This window comes from Haliotis rufescens, unplaced genomic scaffold (assembly GCF_023055435.1).
Source record: "Haliotis rufescens isolate VD_foot unplaced genomic scaffold, xgHalRufe1.0.p SCAF_21, whole genome shotgun sequence".
Classification (NCBI taxonomy): domain Eukaryota; kingdom Metazoa; phylum Mollusca; class Gastropoda; order Lepetellida; family Haliotidae; genus Haliotis; species Haliotis rufescens.
Window position 1 is genome coordinate 461,095 of NW_025963902.1, and position 23,004 is coordinate 484,098.

The 23,004-nt window shown below is 43.6% G+C and overlaps 3 protein-coding genes across 3 annotated transcripts; 1 reads left to right on the forward strand and 2 right to left on the reverse strand.

The window, feature by feature from the left end:
* Positions 1-2,502: 2,502 nt before the first annotated feature.
* Positions 2,503-7,317, reverse strand: LOC124118895 (C-type lectin domain family 4 member M-like). Its single transcript, XM_048401046.1, has 4 exons — positions 7,170-7,317; positions 4,566-4,655; positions 3,244-3,447; positions 2,503-2,743 (listed from the first exon to the last, which is right to left on the reverse strand). Exons 1-4 carry the CDS (start codon positions 7,216-7,218, stop codon positions 2,532-2,534), a joined length of 555 nt encoding a protein of 184 aa, XP_048257003.1. The 5' UTR covers positions 7,219-7,317; the 3' UTR covers positions 2,503-2,531.
* A 2,350-nt stretch (positions 7,318-9,667) lies between these two features.
* On the reverse strand, positions 9,668-10,952 carry LOC124118892. The gene is made up of 2 exons (XM_046481191.2): positions 10,852-10,952; positions 9,668-9,991 (listed from the first exon to the last, which is right to left on the reverse strand). Exons 1-2 carry the CDS (start codon positions 10,950-10,952, stop codon positions 9,781-9,783), a joined length of 312 nt encoding a protein of 103 aa, XP_046337147.2. The 3' UTR covers positions 9,668-9,780.
* A 5,970-nt stretch (positions 10,953-16,922) lies between these two features.
* LOC124141745 (C-type mannose receptor 2-like) lies at positions 16,923-23,004 on the forward strand. The gene is made up of 5 exons (XM_046509830.2): positions 16,923-17,024; positions 19,287-19,353; positions 19,696-19,782; positions 21,475-21,675; positions 22,668-23,004. Exons 2-5 carry the CDS (start codon positions 19,302-19,304, stop codon positions 22,874-22,876), a joined length of 549 nt encoding a protein of 182 aa, XP_046365786.2. The 5' UTR covers positions 16,923-17,024; positions 19,287-19,301; the 3' UTR covers positions 22,877-23,004.

The following is a 23,004-nucleotide window of genomic DNA, read 5'->3' on the forward strand; positions in this document are numbered from 1 at the left end:
CGCTGAACCGTCTAGTCCAGACTCGTTTATTTACAGACGGCGGTCATATAGGTGGGATATTGCAGGTGCGGCGTTAAACAACAAACAGCAACTACAACAACAAATGGTTTTGAATACTTAAGTTACATTTGGAAACAATCCGAAGTGAGGGATGTAAAACTGATCATGTGGGCCAATCTTGAAAATCCGAACAGGTGTCAACAGTATCCTCAATTTGTGTATCCATTGCAAACTGAAAGGCCATAGGCCCATAGTTCAACGTATTTACAAGATATGGATGTATCTTCTAACAGGGGCGGTCGAGTAGCCTAGTGGTTAAAGCGTTCGCTCGTCACGCCGAAGACCCGGGTTCTATTCCCGACATGGGTACAATGTGTGAAGCCCATTTCTGGTGTCCCCCGCCGTGATATTGCTGGAATATTGCTAAAAGCGGCGTAAAACCATACTCACTCACTCTAACTCACAATGCATGATGTATGTACAATGAAATATTTTGTAATAAAGTAATATGAGAGGTTGACATGGGTATGCAAAACAAATTGATATTTGGATAAGATGTAAACTTCTTTGGAATGTACTTGTTTCTAAATTGAGGATAGAGTTTACACACAAGTATACATGATACACATTAAGGTTTCAAGATGTACAGATATTGTTAGACTTTTTAAATATACCTTTATAGATCTTCAAATCAACACGTGTACAAGTCCCTACGTCCTCTGATTATTGGGTATGGATGACCCCTTTCACACTGCCACAAACATTATGACAAATTCAATTCAGTACACTGATAAAGTCACATGGTTCCATCGTCAGCCAATCGGTGAAAATAAACTCGTGAAAGTAATGTGCGCTGTTGCGAACAAACAGCCATCGAAGCGTCTCACAAATCACAGTGCGAGGAAATTCCTTTTCCAAACATTGTCCCGATAGCGCAGGGCCTCCCACGTGATTCATGCAGATTACTGGACACAAAATATTCTGAAGTCAGATCTCGTTAAATATTATGTCCCAACGACGAACAGATCAACAGAGAATAGATCTTCAGAAACCCATGCTTGCCGTAACAGGTGACTATGTTTGTCCTAAGAGGCGATCAACGGGATCGGGTAGTCAGGCTCGCTTACTTGCATGTCAGGGTATCCCAATTGCAGAGATCGATGCTCATGTTATCAATCACTGGATTGTCTGGTCCAGACTCGATTATTTACAGACTGCCGTCATATAGCTGGAATATTGCTGAGTGCGGCGTTAAACAACAAACCAACGACAACGATTGTTTAGAGACAGCCGGACATTTTTTAACGTAAGGTAGTCAGATATCCAACACAAAATGAAACAACGTGATATTTCGGCCATATTTTGGGCAAAATCCATGAGTTTTTTAATTCGGAAAATTACTCCGGAGATCTACAAGCACGGGTATGGGATCTCATGTCCCAACTTTGCTATATTTAGGGTTTCTGAGAGAAGTGATTTCGAAATCACACAGTTTATCAGAGGTGCAATGAATGGTTGGGGTATGGAGAATGGAAAGGTAACTGAAACAGGATAACTTTTTCAGGTTCTTAAAGTCATGAGCAGATTGCGTGGAGCCCTAGCCGTGACCAGCCAGAGAGCTGCTGTTTAAAGTCTTGGGGTACATCTGAAGAGCTCACTCTCCATGTTTAGTGTAGGTGATTGGTCTCTCGTGTTGGGTAGACATCTTGAATACACGAGGATGGCAATACTTGCAGAAGGTGCTCTCCGCCACGGCAAGAATGCAGGATACCGGACAACTTCCGCCATGTTTGTCAGGGGTGCACACAAGGTCTATCCGTTGCAATGGTTTTTAACTTTTCAGATGCCATTTTTTGTCACCTAGCTAGAATAACTGCGGGTTTAGGGGGCTTTTATTAAATGCTTCCCTGGGGTAAATGTAATGTTTATTTACTAAAGTTAATAATAAAGCCTATACGTTTGTTAACATGGGGCTCCGATTGAAGTCACTTATGTGGTTGTTGCACGCCATTATTGATCTTCTATGTGTGTGTCGATGTCGACGTCAAAATTACGATGTTTGTGGGTTGCTTTGATATTCATTTTCGAGGTTTTAACATTTTAAACCATAAAATTGCAAGCAGAGTAATAGTTCTGCCCACCTTGAGCTTAACGCCAAATATTTCAAATGGGGCCAATATAGGAGTGGGGCGATGGAGTAGCCTCGTGGTAAAAGCGTTCGAGCGTCACCTGAAGACCCGGGCCACCGTGTGAAGCCCATTTCTGTTGTCCCCCGCTGTGATATTGCTGGAATATTGTTAAAAGCGGCGTAAAACCATACTCAGTCAATCACTCACTCACTATATTAGGATTATCAAACACACATGTGTGTCTGTAAAATGCATGTGGACCTCTCCCACATCCAGCTCTTTGTAAATAGTTCAAGGAACGCATATATTTTATCAATGCAACAGTTGATTCAGCATTTATTCAAAAAGGTGGTTTCTCATTGATGTTACATGTACACATGCGGTTAGTTGTTATGGTGGCTGTTACAAGGGGATCTCACAGATGTACCGGCGTCGAAGGTGGCAGTAGAGGTCACTGAGCCCCCAGCTGTCCAGCTGACCACAGTCTTCACCGCGACTGTTGTCTGGCTCCCCCTTCCCCCAAGCGGGGACCTTTGTGGATCCCGTGTTCCATTTAAACCCAGTTTTTGAGCTTCGTTTCAGACCAGTCCACACACGGTATGCAGTGTTTCTTTCTGAAAAAGTAAAACGCAAGAGTTAGATAAAAGTAAAATGTTTTTCATGGCAAGAGTTGAATGGCAGGATGTCAGTTAGTCCACTTAAAATGTGTCATTTTACGAAGTGTTCAAAGAAGTGCAAACGACATTTGCTAAAAATGGTTGTACTATTCGATGCAGTTCCCTGCCTTCACGCCGTGGCATCACGGAAGGGCGTTCTGACCGCGAAAGGTCCTTCGCATTTGTTTGACCAAGGTTTCTCAGCAATCGGCTGATAACTGTGTAATGGTAGCCCTGTTGACACCCGATGGCTTTTACTGACATTGCCAGACAGCACATTTACGTCACCGTCAAGCATCAGCGGTCATATCTTTACAGTGGAAGACCATTATTGAATAACTGCAATATCGTTAAGTGCAGCGATAAGCTGCAAACGAAAGCAACATATGTTTCATGTAGCTTATTTGTTTGCCCTTATGGGTTTATTCCCCAGAAAGGTTTGAAGGAAATTCTCTTACGTGCGTCTCCTCCTTTGGGTCCCAAAGCAGTCATATACCCAGCAATGAGTCCATACTTCTCGGGAGTGTCCAGATCGATGAGACGGCCACGTGTCTTCCGACATGCATCCACAGCAGATTGGTAGCTTCTTGCATCCGCAAAATCACTCAGTTTGAAGCACATCTTGGGATTCTCAGTCTTTGTGTATCCATCAGGACAGATCACTGCGGGGTGGAGTCGAATAAGAATAAGAATAAGCTTAACAGGTTAATGCTGACACAGCATTGCCCTAGAAACAGTCAACTACCTTTCGTAAAACATAACTTGGTGTTGGTTTTTGTTTGTTTTTTAGCGCAGCACTCAGCATTATTCATGCTATATGACGTCGATCTGTAAATTATCCACTTTGGACAAGATAATCCAGTGATTGATATTATCAGCACCGTCCAACGCCGCCGAGATGATAAAAAACGCTATCATCCATCTTACAGAGCATGACCAAACCAAACATCCATCATGTTGTCCATTACGACCATCATAGGTTGTTTGGCAATCAGAATGGGGCACACGTGGCCCAGGGGTCCAAGGCGCCGCAATTCGCCTTGCAGAGTTCCGTCCCTTGGGCATGGGAGAAACCCGGGGCTTCCGTGTGACGAGCGAACGCTTTAACCACTAGGCTAAACCCAGCACCAGTATTGCCAGAACATACGTGATCTAACCAACAGCACAATTATCATAAATCAGTAAACATTTTCATCTGCCTACATGTACAATTTAACACAGAAATGAAATGTTATCCAAAGCAAGAGTTTTAAGATGTGTCATGATGCCACTTTGTATTTCTGTGTAACTATTATAAAGATATTAGAAATTCATACAAATATGCATATTTCAGAGACAATATTTTGTGAAATGATCTATTTGCTCATAGTGTCCTTCATAATGTAGTTAGTTTTGGTCTGTTAGTTAAATGACGGAGTACCACTTTCATAGTGGTGGAAGGCCCAAGGTGATGGTGGTCTTAGGCGCTCACAACAAAGTGAAACACACGGGTCTGTTGCTGAGGGAACCAATGCTCAAGATCAGGGCGATCGGGATTCGAACCGAGGACCATAACACGCCTAAGGGAGACAACCCTGCACAGCGAATTGTGGCGACTGTAACCCCAGCGCCCCTATCAAAAATAGGTATTCTGCCCTGTTCATAAAAGCGACAAAACCCTTTCCATATTGATGGAACCTGCTACAAACACATGCAAAGGCAAGTCAAAATAGGGAATTGTATGGACACATGTTTGTTACTGATGCGTCAAGTTTGAAAATGTCCTCCAAAGTCAACATACCAACTACGTCAATTCTGGAACTGGTGGCGGTTTTTATGGTTTTGTAGCACATGGTGGGCGTCATCGGTCTATATCCGGCAGGACAGGCGGCTGTGGAAAGTAAACGATGAAATAAGAAGCACTTCAAGTTTAACCAATGTAATATAGGTGTCTCCATATTGTTTTCCATTGTCATTGGTGTATCAATGGCCTTTGAGCTCTAAACATTTTTCAGTACCAATGAAGGATTTATAGAGAGGTTAGAGTGAAGGATAAACTGGAATGAGGGGCGGGCTAAGAGGCGGGAAGAACAGGTTTGGATGACAGACTGACTGTCGGGAAAGGAGGGGCAGGGGGGACGGAGAGACAGGAATTAGAGACATGAAGAACTGACGGGACGGAGAGGCAGGAAGGACAGAGGGGATGGAGAGGCAGGAAGGATAGAGGGGATGGAGAGGCAGGAAGGATAGAGGGGACGGAGAGGCAGGAAGGATAGAGGGGACAGAGAGACAGGAAGGATAGAGGGGACAGAGAGGCAGGAAGGATAGAGGGGACAGAGAGGCAGGAAGGATAGAGGGGATGGAGAGGCAGGAAGGATAGAGGGGACGGAGAGGCAGGAAGGATAGAGGGGACAGAGAGACAGGAAGGATAGAGGGGACAGAGAGGCAGGAAGGATAGAGGGGATGGAGAGGCAGGAAGGATAGAGGGGACGGAGAGGCAGGAAGGATAGAGGGGACAGAGAGACAGGAAGGATAGAGGGGACAGAGAGGCAGGAAGGATAGAGGGGACGGAGAGGCAGGAAGGATAGAGGGGATGGAGAGGCAGGAAGGATAGAGGGGACAGAGAGACAGGAAGGATAGAGGGGACAGAGAGGCAGGAAGGATAGAGGGGACAGAGAGACAGGAAGGATAGAGGGGACGGAGAGGCAGGAAGGATAGAGGGGACAGAGAGACAGGAAGGATAGAGGGGACAGAGAGGCAGGAAGGATAGAGGGGACAGAGAGACAGGAAGGATAGAGGGGACAGAGAGGCAGGAAGGATAGAGGGGACGGAGAGGCAGGAAGGATAGAGGGGACAGAGAGACAGGAAGGATAGAGGGGACGGAGAGGCAGGAAGGATAGAGGGGACGGAGAGACAGGAAGGATAGAGGGGACAGAGAGACAGGAAGGATAGAGGGGACAGAGAGGCAGGAAGGATAGAGGGGACAGAGAGGCAGGAAGGATAGAGGGGACGGAGAGGCAGGAAGGATAGAGGGGACGGAGAGGCAGGAAGGATAGAGGGGACAGAGAGGCAGGAAGGATAGAGGGGACAGAGAGGCAGGAAGGATAGAGGGGACGGAGAGACAGGAAGGATAGAGGGGACAGAGAGGCAGGAAGGATAGAGGGGACGGAGAGACAGGAAGGATAGAGGGGACAGAGAGGCAGGAAGGACAGAGGGGACGGAGAGGCAGGAAGGATAGAGGGGACGGAGAGGCAGGAAGGATAGAGGGGACAGAGAGGCAGGAAGGATAGAGGGGACGGAGAGACAGGAAGGATAGAGGGGACAGAGAGGCAGGAAGGACAGAGGGGACGGAGAGGCAGGAAGGATAGAGGGGATGGAGAGGCAGGAAGGATAGAGGGGACAGAGAGGCAGGAAGGATAGAGGGGACAGAGAGGCAGGAAGGATAGAGGGGACGGAGAGACAGGAAGGATAGAGGGGACAGAGAGGCAGGAAGGATAGAGGGGACAGAGAGACAGGAAGGATAGAGGGGACAGAGAGGCAGGAAGGATAGAGGGGACAGAGAGGCAGGAAGGATAGAGGGGACGGAGAGACAGGAAGGATAGAGGGGACGGAGAGGCAGGAAGGATAGAGGGGACAGAGAGGCAGGAAGGATAGAGGGGACGGAGAGACAGGAAGGATAGAGGGGACAGAGAGGCAGGAAGGATAGAGGGGACAGAGAGGCAGGAAGGATAGAGGGGACGGAGAGACAGGAAGGATAGAGGGGACGGAGAGGCAGGAAGGATAGAGGGGACAGAGAGGCAGGAAGGATAGAGGGGACGGAGAGACAGGAAGGATAGAGGGGACGGAGAGACAAGATGTACAGACGGGAAGGTGAGACAGGAAGGACAGAGGGGACGGAGAGACAGGAAATAGAGGTAGGAAGGAAATAGGAATGAGAGAAGGGAAGGGACACAGTGGCGGTAGACTGGAAGTTGAATCGAGAAGCCAGAGTCGGGAACGGAAGACAGAGAGGAAAGATGAGAAGAACAGACGGGATCGGAAGACAGCAAAGAGACAAGGGAAGTGCAGAGGAAAATGAATGACTGACTGGTAAAGAGATACAGGAAAGACAAGAAGATGTGGCTGGGGATCGAACCCCGTACCTTCCGCTCTCCGGGCGGACGCTCTACCATTAGACCACGGAGGCGGTCCCGGAAGACAAGAAGGAGAGAAGGGAAGTACAGAGGAAAAAGAATGACTGACTGGTAAAGAGATACAGGAAAGACAAGATGAGAGACATGAAGTATCAGATTACACTAATTATAGTCTGGTGCAGCTCATCCATATTTACCGTTTACAACGTCCACGCGAGTTATCCATGCATACGAGGGAACAGCATTTTAGGCAAATATATTTGAAACCGTACCTAAAAGCCCAGTCACTGCACAGGATAACAGCAGGATGAGTCTCGACATGGTGCTGATTCTGAAATAGAAATAATCAGTACCTGCAGAAACTCTTCAGAATTTCGTTTGTATCAATAGATTTGTTTTGGTCATGATTTTGCATTGAAAAGAATCATTGTTCACTGAATGACCAGACAAAAGGATTTCCGTTCGTTCGGGGACGTTCCACACGTGCTCAGTGCTGCCCAAGCAGTTGTGATGTTGTGCCGCTACTGTGAGTGAGTGAGTGAGTGAGTGAGTGAGTGAGTGAGTGAGTGAGTGAGTGAGTGAGTGAGTGAGTGAGTGAGTGAGTGAGTGAGTGAGTGAGTGAGTGAGTGAGTGAGTGAGTGAGTGAGTGAGTGAGTGAGTGAGTGAGTGAGTGAGTGAGTGAGTGAGTGAGTGAGTGAGTGAGTGAGTGAGTGAGTGAGTGAGTGAGTGAGTGAGTGAGTGAGTGAGTGAGTGAGTGAGTGAGTGAGTGAGTGAGTGAGTGAGTGAGTGAGTGAGTGAGTGAGTGAGTGAGTGAGTGAGTGAGTGAGTGAGTGAGTGAGTGAGTGAGTGAGTGAGTGAGTGAGTGAGTGAGTGAGTGAGTGAGTGAGTGAGTGAGTGAGTGAGTGAGTGAGTGAGTGAGTGAGTGAGTGAGTGAGTGAGTGAGTGAGTGAGTGAGTGAGTGAGTGAGTGAGTGAGTGAGTGAGTGAGTGAGTGAGTGAGTGAGTGAGTGAGTGAGTGAGTGAGTGAGTGAGTGAGTTTGGTTTAACGCCGCTTTTAACAGTGTTCCAGTTATATCGCGGTGTGTCAGCTTCATGTGGGAGGAAAGTCCGAAGCAACTTCTCCTTATTTCGTCGGTTGGTCATTTGGGTCACTTCTCCAAACCTTGAGGCTGTGAGGCGCCATTTTCTTTCTGTGTGCCCCCCCCTGGGCTCCGGGACTGGTCTCAATATCTTTCGCAGATTCCTCAGTTACCTGTAAAGAAAAACAAAAGTCAAGACATAAAAGAGATGTCCCAAACAATATTTTTTCGCATAGTTTGTTTTACATGACAGTAATCCGAAAAATGCCTAATATACAAGTCTATTTTTCTTTTACAAGGGAACTAATCTGCTTGATCATGATTAAGCATTTTCAAACTTAGTTAATTGCATTTTACAAATGACTCACAACCCCAAACAGTAAGATGTTGCTATGTTTCCTCACAAGCTATGATTTTAACTGTGTATTACAAAGATCAAATCTGAAAGACTTAAGGTTTTAAAGAACTTTACATGTATTATACGTCAGAATTTCCAGTGTTGTGTACCTTCAGTGCCGTGTCAACCATGTACTCTGTAAATGGCTGTTTGGTAGTGATGGTCCTTAGCAGCTGTCTGTACATTGATCAGCCTTTGGGTGAAGATATCTTAGGGCGATATTATGAGATGACTTTGAGCAGTAGTTTGTCATCATGTTGCGCACATGATCATTGTGGCCACTCATGTGTCTGTATTTATGTGGCCTTGGATCGTCAAGCATATGCTGTGACCATTTTCTTTTTGACGGCAGTTCTGCTGCTGTTACGGGTGATCCTGGATACAATATTTTGATACTACATTGCCATAATAATCCTGTTCAAAACAACACTTATACAAATATTTAAAACCTTTTTCCACTCCAATATCCAACACATAATATTTAGTCATATACAGTTTCTCTTTTATATACAAAATCATAAACCATCATAACGTTTCTTAAGGCATTTAGAAGTGATGCACATAAGGAAGAGAATATATGGATGTCAACTTCTATATAATGAGGAACCCCCCTTGACCTCATAATATAGAAGTTGACATCCATACATTCTCTTCCTTATCATAACATTGTAGTTGAGGCCTGGGTATGATATTTCCTTGGCTGTAATATGACCTACCTTTGTACGATGTTTTGGGCTTGTGGAACAACCGCAAGTATTCGGTACAGCTCTTTCCAACTTGCACACTGCCAGTTTAGATGAAATGCTCCAACATCAACAGCACCGCAGCGATGTGCTTACAGGTTGAATGTGGTCCTTTCCCTGCAGGACACTCGCAGTGGGAGTTGACTGGCTCCCCGGTCTTCTCTACCTTCACCTTGTAATTGTATGTGACCTAGGAAAGAGTGAGTGAGTACGTATGGTTATGCACCACTTTTAGCAATATTCCAGCTCTTTCACAGCTAGAGACAACAGAAATGGGCTTCACACATTGAAACCCTTTTGGGGAATTGAACCTAGCCTTCAGCAAGATGAGTAAACACTTAGACCACTAGGCTACCCCCATTAACCCAAGCATAGAAGTCATGCATATAATGTGATGTAGGTGCAATTTAATTTCCCATTAATAAATTCACTTTCAATCAGTTTTATGTCAAGAATGTATTTCGGATTAGCTTCATCTTTGAGTACAAATTTCATTATAATTTAAAAAGGTTTTGTTGTTTGTTTGTTTTTTATCGTGTGTAAATATTTTACCTTGTTTTTCATAGATGCACTGACGATGCCACTTAAGTATACATCAGTAGATGCACATATGTGAACACTGCATGCCAGCACCCTGTCCCCCTCAAACAACAGAGAACCTTTCTCTATGGCCTTGATATCATGTGCAGCTTGGTGTCTCCTGCCATACGGTAGATGAAGTAAGCCTCAATGGTTTCTTTGGAAATGGGAGGCAGCAGTTGACGATGGGAAGGCATCAGCTGTTGAAATCCTGACACTGGCCATGATGTATCTTCTGGACGTGGGATGGAGACAGATGGCCCAACAAAATCATCATTTCTGTCATAAGATTCAAGTCTGAAATGAAAATTAAATACATGTTAACTTGTGCAACTACTATTTCAGATTTGCATAAGGGCATATTATAGGAAAATAATTCATATCATTATCATGAATCATGAATAAGCAATGAAACTTGTATGATTAAACTGTATTTGATAATCTCATGCCTTTATAGCCAGAAGACACTGTACGGCTATCATAAGTCATTCAGAATTTTGGTGCCAATATCATGACGAAAAGGAAGAGTAAAATGTAACACTATAATTTGACAAACGTCTATATTTTGTGAATACTTCAGGTTTCAAAGTTATATAAACCTTCTGTGTTTTACCGCCGACTTGCAAGCATTATGGGAAAATCTTCCGCCCGAAACCCCCATCCTAAAGTAATATGTCCAATGCATTGACGCTCAGTACTTTTAATTATTTTTGAAACAAATTTTGGCGGATACGGGCGGAAGTAGTACCGAATTTTGTTGAGAACTACGTGTCACACCTCGCTGATCATATTCATAAAAAGCCCCGCTAAACTACAAAAGCAATCGGGTGTTCGAAAACAGGTGACGTCTCAGGAGTGCGGTGAATGTTAACAGACGACGCAATGGAGACTGCGCCATTTATCGAGGATTTATATAATCTGAGACCGGGAGCCACAGTTAGTACTTTGGTTATAGGTAACTATACAGTAGGTCATGATTTAATGGAAGGCAACAACTGAAATATATCGATAGTTGATTTTGTCAGTCACAGTAGGCCTGACAGTGACGGAGATGGCACTTATTTGACAGGCAAGAAAAGGGCCTAGTAGAAATTGCGGTGCATATAGCAAATTATGAATGTAAGCATACTTGATAACTAAAAAATTGGGTAACATACCTCTCGATCAGTTCAAGTTTCCTTCCAGCTGTCGAAGCTTTTCGTTGAAAGAGCGCACATTTAAGTTTTGGCACGGACCATAGCAGGTACTTGCTGGCCATGTTCACATAAACTTTGCTACGGCTCTACTTGAAATTCGCGCTAAATGATTCGCAGCGCATTCTAAAAGCGGAACCGTCACAGAGTATGACCACTAGTACACGCACGCCCCTGACGGATTAGTACGGCGGTACTCCCCATTGGTCTTTGGCGATAAATCGTCGATAGCCCGGATCTTCACTGGTCTTGGACTAGTCGTTCTGCTGGATGGGACCCGTGAAGATCCGGGTTAGTACAGGCTGTGGTTGAAGAGATCATCAACCCAAAGAGACCCATGGAAATCTGTGTAGAGAATAGGTATTCAGCAATCCCTGCTTGTCGTAACAGGCGACTATGCTTTTCGTAAGAGGCGTAATCAAACAGATCCAATGGTATTTCTCCATCCGCGGCACTCCTTATGGCATATATAGGGCATTGATACAGGTAGAACTCTCAGGGAGAAAACTCCAGTCTTCCACACATTGGATGCTTGGGGAACATGACTATCCTTAAATTGGTTCCTCCACTGACTCGGTAACAAACTTGAGAACGTCACCCAGAGTTACTTTCCCATTTGACGTTTTTCGTCTTCCAGTTGAATGTAAAAGAAAATTACTATCTATACTTCATTTATGTCGCTACTGAAACAAATCTAATTTGAAAAAGAACCCTGACATCACATGTACACAATCTGTTGGGCGAGCCTTGTACGATTATCATCCCAAACTAGCTTTGCAGAACATTGTGGCGTCATAGGTTACCATGACGTCACAAGCAAATGACATCACTAATATCTCTTCCACTGAAGCTTGATAGCTGTACGTTTAACAATCTCGACACAAGTTATTACTGTATATAAGTTACGTTGGTAGAATTATGTTGGGTGATAAATCTCACCCTCGTGTCTTTTGATATGAAACATTATCAACACTCGTCGACAAAAGATAAAAAAGCTTTGACAAATGATAAGTACGACCATGTCCAAAATGTGTTTAGAATGTGAACATGAATTAGACATGTTTAGGAATGTCTTTAAATTCGGCACGGTATACACATTTGGTTCGTTCTATCTACACAAAACACGTTTGGGGTCTAAAAACATGAAATTAGCCATCTTCTCGCAGCCTGAAAACAACCATCCCGTGAAGATCTGGGGTAGAATAGCTCGGGATCGGGTGGTCAGGCTCGCTGACTTGGTTGATGCATGTCGTCGATCCAAATTGCGTGGATAGATGCTAATGATATCAATCACTGGATTGTCTTGTTCAGACTCGATTATTTACAGACCGCCGTCATTTAGCTGGGATATTAAAAGCTGAGTGCGGAGTTAAACAACAAACAAAGAAAGCGACAAATAAAGGCAATGTCTATTCACAACGAGACATGTTCACAGCGTAGCCCTACGTAACATCCATGATGGCTGTGACCATGTGTTTGTGAGATGTTTGATCACAAAGTTTGAACATAACTTTCAAATGTAACTGGTCGTTTTCATTTACTCAAACGCTTTTGTGCAGCCGGGTATGACTGTTCATATATACAGGTACAGCCTTTTCCACCCCGGATCATATCGGGTCAATCGATTGAATGAACACTTCTCTGTAATAATAAACGGCCATTTGTTCTTATATGGATAAACCGAGTGCTACTACAATATTTTTGGAATCTTGATGGTATGACATGTCAGTTAAAGCTCCTTTGGTTTTGCAAACCAGAAATAATCAAGCACGTGTTTTGGCAGTCGCGTTGATTGTAAGTGATAGAAAATTGGTTGAAGCGCTCGTAGAATATAGAGCTTTTGCAGCGAGCTGGGCCTTGTGGTTCTTTACAGACAAAACTCCGTCCAACTTGACACTTTCGTTACATTATCGGTATTGTGAGCTCCGTTGAGATGAGCTTGTTTCCTGGGAAGGAGTGTTACATCAGTGTCGATGTCACACGGCATTGCTTGAAGTGTCCTTATGTCAGTGGCAGAATCATGAGATCAATTTCTACCTTGAAAATTGCTGACCCATGCTCTTATTTGGCACTTCCTGGTTTGGCGCGGTATCATGTAAGCGCGTTACTGTGACACAAGGGAGACATGGACAGAAGAAACACTATCCTCGTGGTGTTTTGGCAAGAAAATGTTTCTGTCTCATGTTGTTTATCGCCGCACTCAACAATATTCCAGCTATGTGACGGCGGTCTGTAAATAATCGAGTCTGGACCAGACAATACAGTGAATGACATCATGAACATCGATCCACGGGGTCCATGACATGCATCAACCAAGTCGGCGAGTCTGACCACCCGATCCCGTTAGTTGCCTCTAACGACAGACAAGAAACAGTGTACACACCACCGACGACGACCCAAAGACATTCACTGATATGCTATTACCAACTGACATTATGATGGCTCTGTCCAGGGAGTTAAAGTATCGTAAAATTATAGTCCCCCTGTGTGACACAATCCTATCATAATCATGTAACTATCATCAACCAGTGTTTTTAAACCAACTCATTGCTGAGTTTCAATATTGGCTATGCGCACAACCACCGGTTGCGTGGATCGATACTCATGATATTAAACACTGGATTGTCTGGTCCAGACTCAATTATTTGCAGACCGCCGTCATAAAGCTGGAATATTGCTGAGTGCGGCGCTAAACAACAAACCAACCAACCAACCATGATCCCCAGCGAGGTGGCCTCACTCACTGATGTCATCATCATCTTCAGCAACTGCTCGTGAGTCAGTTATTAACAAATAAAGAGATCTCAACATAATTCTCCAGCAGATGATGACAAAGCATGGTCTTGAACTATGTATATCAGAATCATCTCTCATCCATGGTGGGACCTTGGATCTATTTTTCTGTCCAACGCATTATTTGGTTGGTTGGTCAGGTTCGCTGACTTGGCAGCATGTCATCGATCCCAGTTGAGTGGATCGATGCTCATGATAAATCAATCACTGGATTGCGGGCCCAGACTCAATTATTTACATACCGCCGTCATATGGCTGAAATATTGCTGAGTACGGCGTTAAACAACTAACCAACGAACCGCCCTATTATCCTAGACATATTAGTTTATAATGATCTTTCTTGTGGCCAGTGTGACATCGTCTTTTGCTGCCTTTTACTGCTGAAGACCTTGTCCACCCCGGAGAAACAATATGTGATATTCAGTTATGCGTTATAAATAAAACACCAGCCATGGTCAGATGATTGGTTGGTTTGTTGTTTAACGCTGCACTCAGCAATACTCTAGCTTTATGACGGCGGTCTGTAAATAATCGAGTCTGGACCAGACAACCCAGTGATTGACAACATAAACATCGATCCACGCATTTGGGATCGATGACATGCATCAACCAAGTCAGCGAGCCTGACCACCCGATCCCGTTAGTCGCCTTTTACGACAAGCATAGTCACCTTTTACGGCAAGCATGGGTTGCTGAAGACTTATTCTACCCCGGAATCTTCACGGGTCTTATCCACCCCGGAGAAACTATATGTGATATTCAGTTATGCGTTATAAATAAAACACCAGCCATGGTCAGATGAAAACGGAACTCAAGAAGTCCTCGTGAGAGTTGATAAGGTCTTGAAATATGTGCTATATTGTTTTTAGGAGTATCATTAATCTTTAATGGTATGTGTAACATAATTTCATTAATGCGCTCTACATTCATGGAGTAATCTCAGTCAACATCTATGTATTTCAATTTTGTGTGTTTGGCAGATGTCCTACTGGTTACTATTCATTCATGCATGGTGCAAGTCAGCGAAATACAGGGCGATCTGCTCACATTGCACCCACGAATAATATCTCATCCATATTTATAAAGTGTCGTTGCAAGTGTAGTTGGTGGATGTGAGTCATCCCAACGTGTACTTCACACTGATCCCTTGAACATCCGGCGTAGAATTGGTCTTCAGCAATATGCTTGCCGTAAAAGGCGAATATGCTTGTAGTAAGAGGTAACTAACAGGATCGGGTGGTCAGGCGCGTAGACTTGTTTGATACATGTCATCGGATCCTAATTGCGTGGATCGATACTTATTAATCACTGGATTGTCTGGTCCAGACTCGATTTAGTTACAGTTGGTTGGGTTGTTTGTTATTCCAGCTATATGACGGCGGTCTGTAAATAATCGAGTCTGGACCAGACAACCAAGTGATTGATATCATGAGCATCGATCCACGCAATTGGGATCGATGACATGCCTCAACGAAGTCAGCGAGCCTGACCACCCGATCCTGTTAGTCGCCTTTTACGACAAGCATAGTCGCCTTTTATGGCAAGCATGGGTTGCTGAAGACCTATTCTACCCCGGATCTTCACGGGTCCGATTATTTACAGACAATCCAGTGAATTATATCATGGCCATGTATCCTTGGCCACACAACAACGGTTATGCTACCTGAGGCCATGTCAGTGGTATCTATAAACCTTTCATGTATGACAGACAGACAGACTTTGGATGACCGCTACCTGGACACTTAAATAAAGCGACAAAACCCTTTCCATTTCCAACAGAAATAAATAGTCGATTGTTCGATTCCAACTGTATCATGTTTATGAATCGCTATCAAATAGTAATGATACCAGGTGTTCGCGAAAATGTGAGCAACCCTGAACAAATGACTAATATCTCATTCCAAAATGCAGAGTTGCGTCCCTTGGGCACGCAAAAAAACCTATGATTGTTGGTACGAATCCCGGTTCGCCCCGATTATGTTTCTAGATTTGTCAGCACTCTACCCGTGCTCGTGGGTTTCACCGAAGTGGTAAACATCCGAGAACTGCATCACGTCGGGCTTTCCTCCCACCGGCGGTCGGGTAGCCTAGTGGTTAAAGCGTTCGCTCGTCACGCGTTAAGACTCGATTTCGATTCCCGATATGGGTACAATGTGTGTACCCATTTAACTGGTTTTCCCCGCCGTGATATTGCTGGAATATTGCTAAAAGCGGCGTAAAACCATACTCACTCACTCACTCACTCACTCACTTTCCTCCCACTTTAAGCTGACACACCGTGATATGACTGGAATAATGTTAAAAGCGGCGTTAAACCCAGGTCACTCACTCACCCATCCATTCCATAATACCCAGTGAAGATCCGGGTTAGAATAGATCGGTATGTCGTAAGAGGCGACGTGGTCTTTTGGTAGAGCGTCCGCCCGGAGAGCGGAAGGTAAGGGGTTCGTTCCCCGTCCGCGTCACACCCTGTCTGGCGCTCGGCATTAAGCCTTACCCCACCCAAACACACACACACACACACACACACACACACACACACACACACACACGTAAAAGGTGGCTATGCTTGTCGTAAAAGGCGACTAACGGGATCGGGTGGTCAGGCTCTCTGACTTGGTTCATGCATGTCATCGATCTCAATTGCGTGGATCGATGTTCATATCAATCACTGGATTGTCTGGTACAGACTCGATTATTGACAGACCGCCGTCATATAGCTGGAATATTGCTGAGTGCGGCGTTAAACAACAAACCAATCCAAATTGCATGAACGATGCTCATAATGTCAATCACTGGATTGTCTGCATTCTATTTTTTTACAAACCGCCGTCATATAGCTGGCATATTGCTGGAGAGCGGTGAAAGACAACAGACAACCAAAAGTATGTGTTTATGAACCACTTTCAAAAAGTGATGATGCCAGGTATTCTGGAAGCTTGTACATATGGAAGCCTTTCGTCAACTAATCCAAGTTTCTCACATCTACATTCACCATAGTAACCATAAGTCCATACCCCCTATCAATGTCAGTATCCATATATTGATACATACTATCTTACTATCAAATTCACCTGGAATATATAGATGATATTATAACTCATGATGATATTACAACATATATTAGTGTGATTACATTACGTAAATAAGAAACTTAAACCACAGAGAATAATCAATCCCTATTATCCGTGGTTACAGATTGCAATGAAACTCAATAATTCTAGGCGTTCCTGAGAAGCATCATCATACAAATACCATTAATGCTTCCAATATAAAGAGACACAGTTCTACATTCATCACTCGGGAGACACTGCAGGCAGTCACGTTTGTACACTCAACTATTGGTAAAGTATAAGAATTATGTTTATGATTACATACTCTCATTAAAATGTTTATGATAGGCCAAATTGTAATTATTATCCTAATAAGGACGGCTTCAATGTGACTGAGTGTTAGGATTTAGGCAAATAGCGGCGAGAACACGTTGATATATACACAATTTAGTCATCAATACAAAGTTATATTTCAAATAATCAGTGTTGGAATTTTGCGTGCGGCTGGCAGATGAAAAAAATTCTTTACATGTAATTAGTCATGAGATGTTATAATGTTTGTAGTATTTGACAAAATGGCCACACAAATCTCTGTTATTCTGTATATTTAGTCATGATATAGTTAAACACAGGACTAGCATTTTGTAACATTGTCATCATTGTTTGTCATGCGCGGAAATGTTTATGGCTAAATCCTTTTCTTGGCCTTCGTGCTAAAGTACAGTAAACCACGGTTATAACGAACACGCTTATAACGAACTGACGGATATAACGAACTAACTTTTTAGACCCGACTATTTGCTGTAGTAATGCTGTATACATGCTTATGACGAATTACGGTTAAAACGAACTAAAATTAGTCGTCCCTTTGAGTTCGTTATAACCGTAGTTTACTGTAGATGAAACGTTGTCATTGTGTGTCAGTATGTGTTTGTTAATGGAAGTTGAAACTCGCACTTATTCTTTTGTTCTTTAGCTATATTAATTAAAACAAAACATATCAAGGAGTCATGTTTTTGTGTACATGTTCTTTGCCAAAAGTTAAAAAGGCGCAACCGATTTAATAGTATTTACTTTCATCAGATGTATTTGTGATTACATGCTTGTCGTAAGAGGCGACTAACGGGATCGGGAGGTCAGGCTTGTTGACTAGGTTGAACCATGTCAGCGTATCCCAGGTGTGTGGATCGATGTTCATTATATCAGTCGCTGGATTGTCTGGTTCAGACTCGATTATTTAAAGACCGTCGTCATATAGCTGGAATATTGCTGAGTGCGGCGTTAAACAACAAAAAATAAACAAAATCATTTGGCATAAGGAACCAGGGCCTGTTTGGTGAGTTGAAACAGTTTTGAACAGTATTCCAGTCATATCACGGTGTGTCAGCTTGACGGTGGAGGTGAGGTGATATGGGGATTAACGTCGCGTCCAAGATTATTGCACTTATATAGCGACGTGCATGTACGTGTGTGTGTTGTGTGGTGCTTGTTCTAGTCCGGACTGATGCCGATTTATAGTGCTAGCTCACTGAGATTCCATGCCGCAGTTTAACATGAATACCCCACTCAGACACAGAATACTGAAACCGAGCCGACCAGTCCTTGTTTTAACCCCTTAATGCCGAGCGCCAGACAGTGTAACAACAAGTACCATATTTTAACGTCTTTTGGTATGACGCGGCGGGGGATCGAACCCCGGACCTTCCACTCTACCAGTAGACCACGGAGGCGGTCTTGGCGGTGGATGAAAGCCCGAAGTGATGCAGGTCTTAGACGTTTACCACTTCGATGAAACCCAAGAGCACGTGCATGGTGCTAACAAACCTAGAAACATAATCGGGCGAACGGGAATTCGAACCCACGATCATAGGTTTCTGGCGTGCCCAAGGGACGCAACACTGCACAGCGAATCGCGTTGCCTTAGACGACTGGGCCACCCGTGTCTCCCTTTCAAAAGAAGAAAGGTTTAATTGAGCTTCTTTGGCAAAACCGTGTGTACCATGAAGCTTTTTTAATGATATGCTTGTATAGATTTCTATTATAAACGTCATTTTAGTTGGTTAGTTTGTTGTTTAACGCCGCACTCACCAATATTCAAGCTATATGACGGCGGTTTGTAAATAATCGAGTCTGGACCAGACAACACAGTGATTGATCTCATGAGTATCCATCCACGCATTTGAGATTGATGACATGAATCAACCAAGTCAGCGAGCCTGACCACCAGATCCCGTTAGTCGCCTTTTACGACAAGCATAATCGCCTTTTACGACAAGCATGGGTTGCTGAAGACCTATTCTACCCCGGAATCTTCACGGGTCAAACGTCATTTCAAGCAGTATCCTTGTTTACAACTGAGAAGGGGTTGTCATTGACGTGTGCAGTACGGTAATGCTGAGTGTGGTTACGATGACCAAAGACGTAACTGCTTTGTGATCACGTGGTGACTTATAACTGTGTAGGACAAAGCAAATATATTGAAAGGAAAGTTTTCGCTTGTTCACATTGCCAAATTCAAACACCTGTCTGCAGTAATTAATATTTGTCTTTCAGAATTCTCCTGTTACAATGATGTGGCGACTTGTCATTTTGGCATCATGCGCAGTGGCTGGAATTTCAGGTTGGCTGTCAAATATATCTTGCATTAAATATTATTGCCTCAATATTGGTTATTACACTTCAAATCTATTTACACTGATGTGATAACCAGGAAATACTAGAGAATAGAAATGGCATATGTATGGAACATGACATTATTCTTAGAATATGGCATGAATACGCTTCCCTACATAAATCACGTCGACGCATCGTTTTGATTAGTACATGGTGGTTAGGCCCCGGATAAGTATTACATTAGGCCCCGAGTTGTTATTAGTTTAGGTCCCGAATTACTATAACGTTAGATCTACTGATTCAATGTTTCAGCCGGAGGTGATCTTATTTCTATTATTCTACTCCCCAGCTGGCTGCCCCGAAGGCTACAGAGAGGATGTGGCCCCGAGGTGCTTCAGGGCCAGACAAAACACCTTTGGAGACTATGTCTTTTATGGTATGATCCGCTTATTTTTTAATTTGGTTGTTGCTTTGTAGTTGTTTAACGCCCCACTCAGCAATATTACAGCTATATGTCGGTGTTCTGTTAATAATCGAGTCTGGACCAGACAATCTAAAAATTGTCATGAGCATCGATGGGTAGGTTTCTTGGCAAGGTCAAGCCAACCTAATTAAAACAGTATCCGTCATTTACAGATAAATATGTAAATATTAAAGGTCTGGTAGGTACGCCTTATTGTTTGTCTGTTTAACGCCGCACTCAGCAATATTCCAGCTATATGACGGCGGTCTGTAAACAATCGAGTCTGGACCAGACAATCCAGTGATTGATGTCATGAGCATCGATCCACGCAATTGGGATCCGATGACACGCATCAACCAAGTAAGCGAGCCTGACCACCCGATTCCGTTAGTCGCCTTTTACGACAAGCATAGTCTCCTTTTACGGCAAGCATGGGTTGCTGAAGACCTATTCTACCCCGGATCTTCACGGGTCTCGGCAGCTTTGGCCCCTGTCTTGAATTAAACACAGCTGACTTTGGCGGAAATAAATCGGAACTGCTCAGTGACAAAGTTAAAACAATTCTGTAGGAAATTGTTTTTTGGCCTGTATAGTATTTATACTTCTGTCAAATTCGATTGGAACTATATTGACCGCTGTCAATGTCCGACTGACTTGTCACAAAATTGGAAAAATAAAGGCACATAAGTGTTTCGATTTTAATAAGATTGACATTTCCAAATCTACTTGGTAAAGAAGCTAAATCGTACTGGAAATCAGACATTTCGTTCAAGAACCCAGTAATCCTTCATTTTCATGGAGTCCGATCAGGGTTCATCTGCTTTATTGGTTTGTGTGACCTTTGCCCAGAATGCTATCGTAAAGGATTTGATAACTGGTAACTAAACTGAAAATAATAACAATAAATAAGCATATTTTAAGGTTTCGAAATACGTAATCTCCATTAATCGTCCAGAAGAGCGTACTAATATTTAAGATGAACACTTCTTGAACAAATGTTGAACAGATAATTTCAAGCATTAACATAATTTTATAAACATATACCTCTGCATCAATTATAAAGATTAGTACACGTTATGCATATGCTCCATTCTGATGTTATAATGTTTAATGCCAGGAAAATTCAAATATGCTTAGATACTACGTCTTGTAGTGTGAATATCTGGGGTAGAATAGGTCTTCAGCAACCCATGTTTGCCCTGAAAGGCGACTATGCTTGTCGTAAGAGGCGACTTACTGGATCGGGTGGTCAGGCTTGCTGACGTGGTTGATGCATGTCCTCGTATCCCAATTGTGTTGATCGATGCTCATGATGTCAATCACTGGATTGGCTGGTCCACATTCGATTATTTACAGACCGCCGTCATATAGCTGGAATATTGCTGAGTAAGGCGTTAAACAACCAACCAGCCAACCAATCTTGTAGTACAAATACAGTAAACTACGTTTATAACGAACACGCTTAAAACGAACTGACGGATATAACGAACTGATTTTTTAGTCCCGGCCATTTGATGTATATATACTGTTTATATGCTTATAACGAACTACGGTTATTACGAACTTAAATTACTGGTCCCTTCGAGTTCGTTATAACCGTAGTTTACTGTACTGTTGATCAGATGGTTAAGCGTCAACTAATACCAATTTCTTCACTTTCTTCAGTCCCCTGTCCAAGTGGATTCACAAGGGCCCAGAATCCGAGTATGTGCTTCAAAGTAAGTGCTGCTGAGACGACCTATGTTGAAGCCATGAGAGAGTGCGCCAAAACCCAGAACGGCCGCCTTATGGATCTGGACTCTCCTGACAAGTATGGCTTTATGTCTGGAGTCTTGACTGCTTCGTCCAAGAGTGTGGGCTCCAGCAGTAAGTGTGCTTTTCTCTTTACCAGATTCATAAACAGTGGGAATAACACGCAACTCCAGTATTCATGTCAGGACACGGGGCCAAACGCCCTTGAGCGAAGAGCAGGGTGAGTGAGTGAGTTGGGTTTAACGCCGCTTTTAACGTCATTCCAGTTATATCGAGGCGTGTCAGCTTAATGGGAGTAAAGCCCGAAGTGATGCAAGTCTCACACGTTTTACCACTTCGGTGAAACCCACGAGCACGGGTATGGTGCTGACAAACCTAGAAACATAATCGGGGCGAACCAGGATTCGAACCCACAATCATAGGTTTTAGGCGTGCCCAGGGGATTCAACTCTGCACTGCGAATCGCGGCGCCTGCACCTTTTATGGAGGTCACTAAAAAACAACACAATCGGGACCCACCTGTCAAATCATTAATACCAAGCTTCATCAAATTCCAATAAATTTTAATATATTGTTTTACGCCCAATCCATAGCGAGAACCTTGTCCTTCAATGTCCTCCAATCATTTGTCAGACTACTGTCATGGGGTATGTTGGGATATCTCAGAAATGAAGTCTCTGTCACAAATGCTTCATTGAGCAAACACGCTAACCAAGACGGTTGCTTAATTACCAAAACAGTTTACTAATATTTTATATGTACGAACGAACCAAACATTAGTAATAATATAAAGTGATGTATTGGGCCATCATGCAGCTCCCGACCCGTGAAGATTCCGGGGTAGAATAGGTCTTCAGCAACCCATGCTTACCGTAAAAGGCGACTATGCTTGTCGTAAAAGGCGACTAACGGGATCGGGTGGTCAGGCTCGCTGACTTGGTTGATGCATGTCATCGATCCCAATGCTCATGATATTAATCACTGGATTGTCTGGTCCAGTCTCGATTATTTATCTCGTCATATAGCTGGAATATTGCTGAGTGCGGCGTTAAACAAACCAAACCAAAATCATGTAGCTCCCACAAGAAAGATTCTTCTCGTTTCAGAATATAAAGACTACAGATTGTGGATTGGTTTGAAGCGGGTAACTACCACTGGGTTCAAATGGAACTCTGGATCCAGGTTTGTCACTAACTGGGCGAAGGATCAGCCAATGTCCTCAACCCGGTACAACTGTGGCTATCTGGATTATATGGGGATTGCTGTCCAAAAATGCGAGCGCCGAATGCGATACATCTGCGAGGTTCCCCTGTAGCCGCATCCCCTCAGTGCCTACATTCCGATGAAGATGCAACACGACTCACAGCTGCAGTTGTAACATACTTGTACTGGCAACTCGCTGTTTCTAGTTGTGGAAATTAAACTGAAATATATCAAACTGTT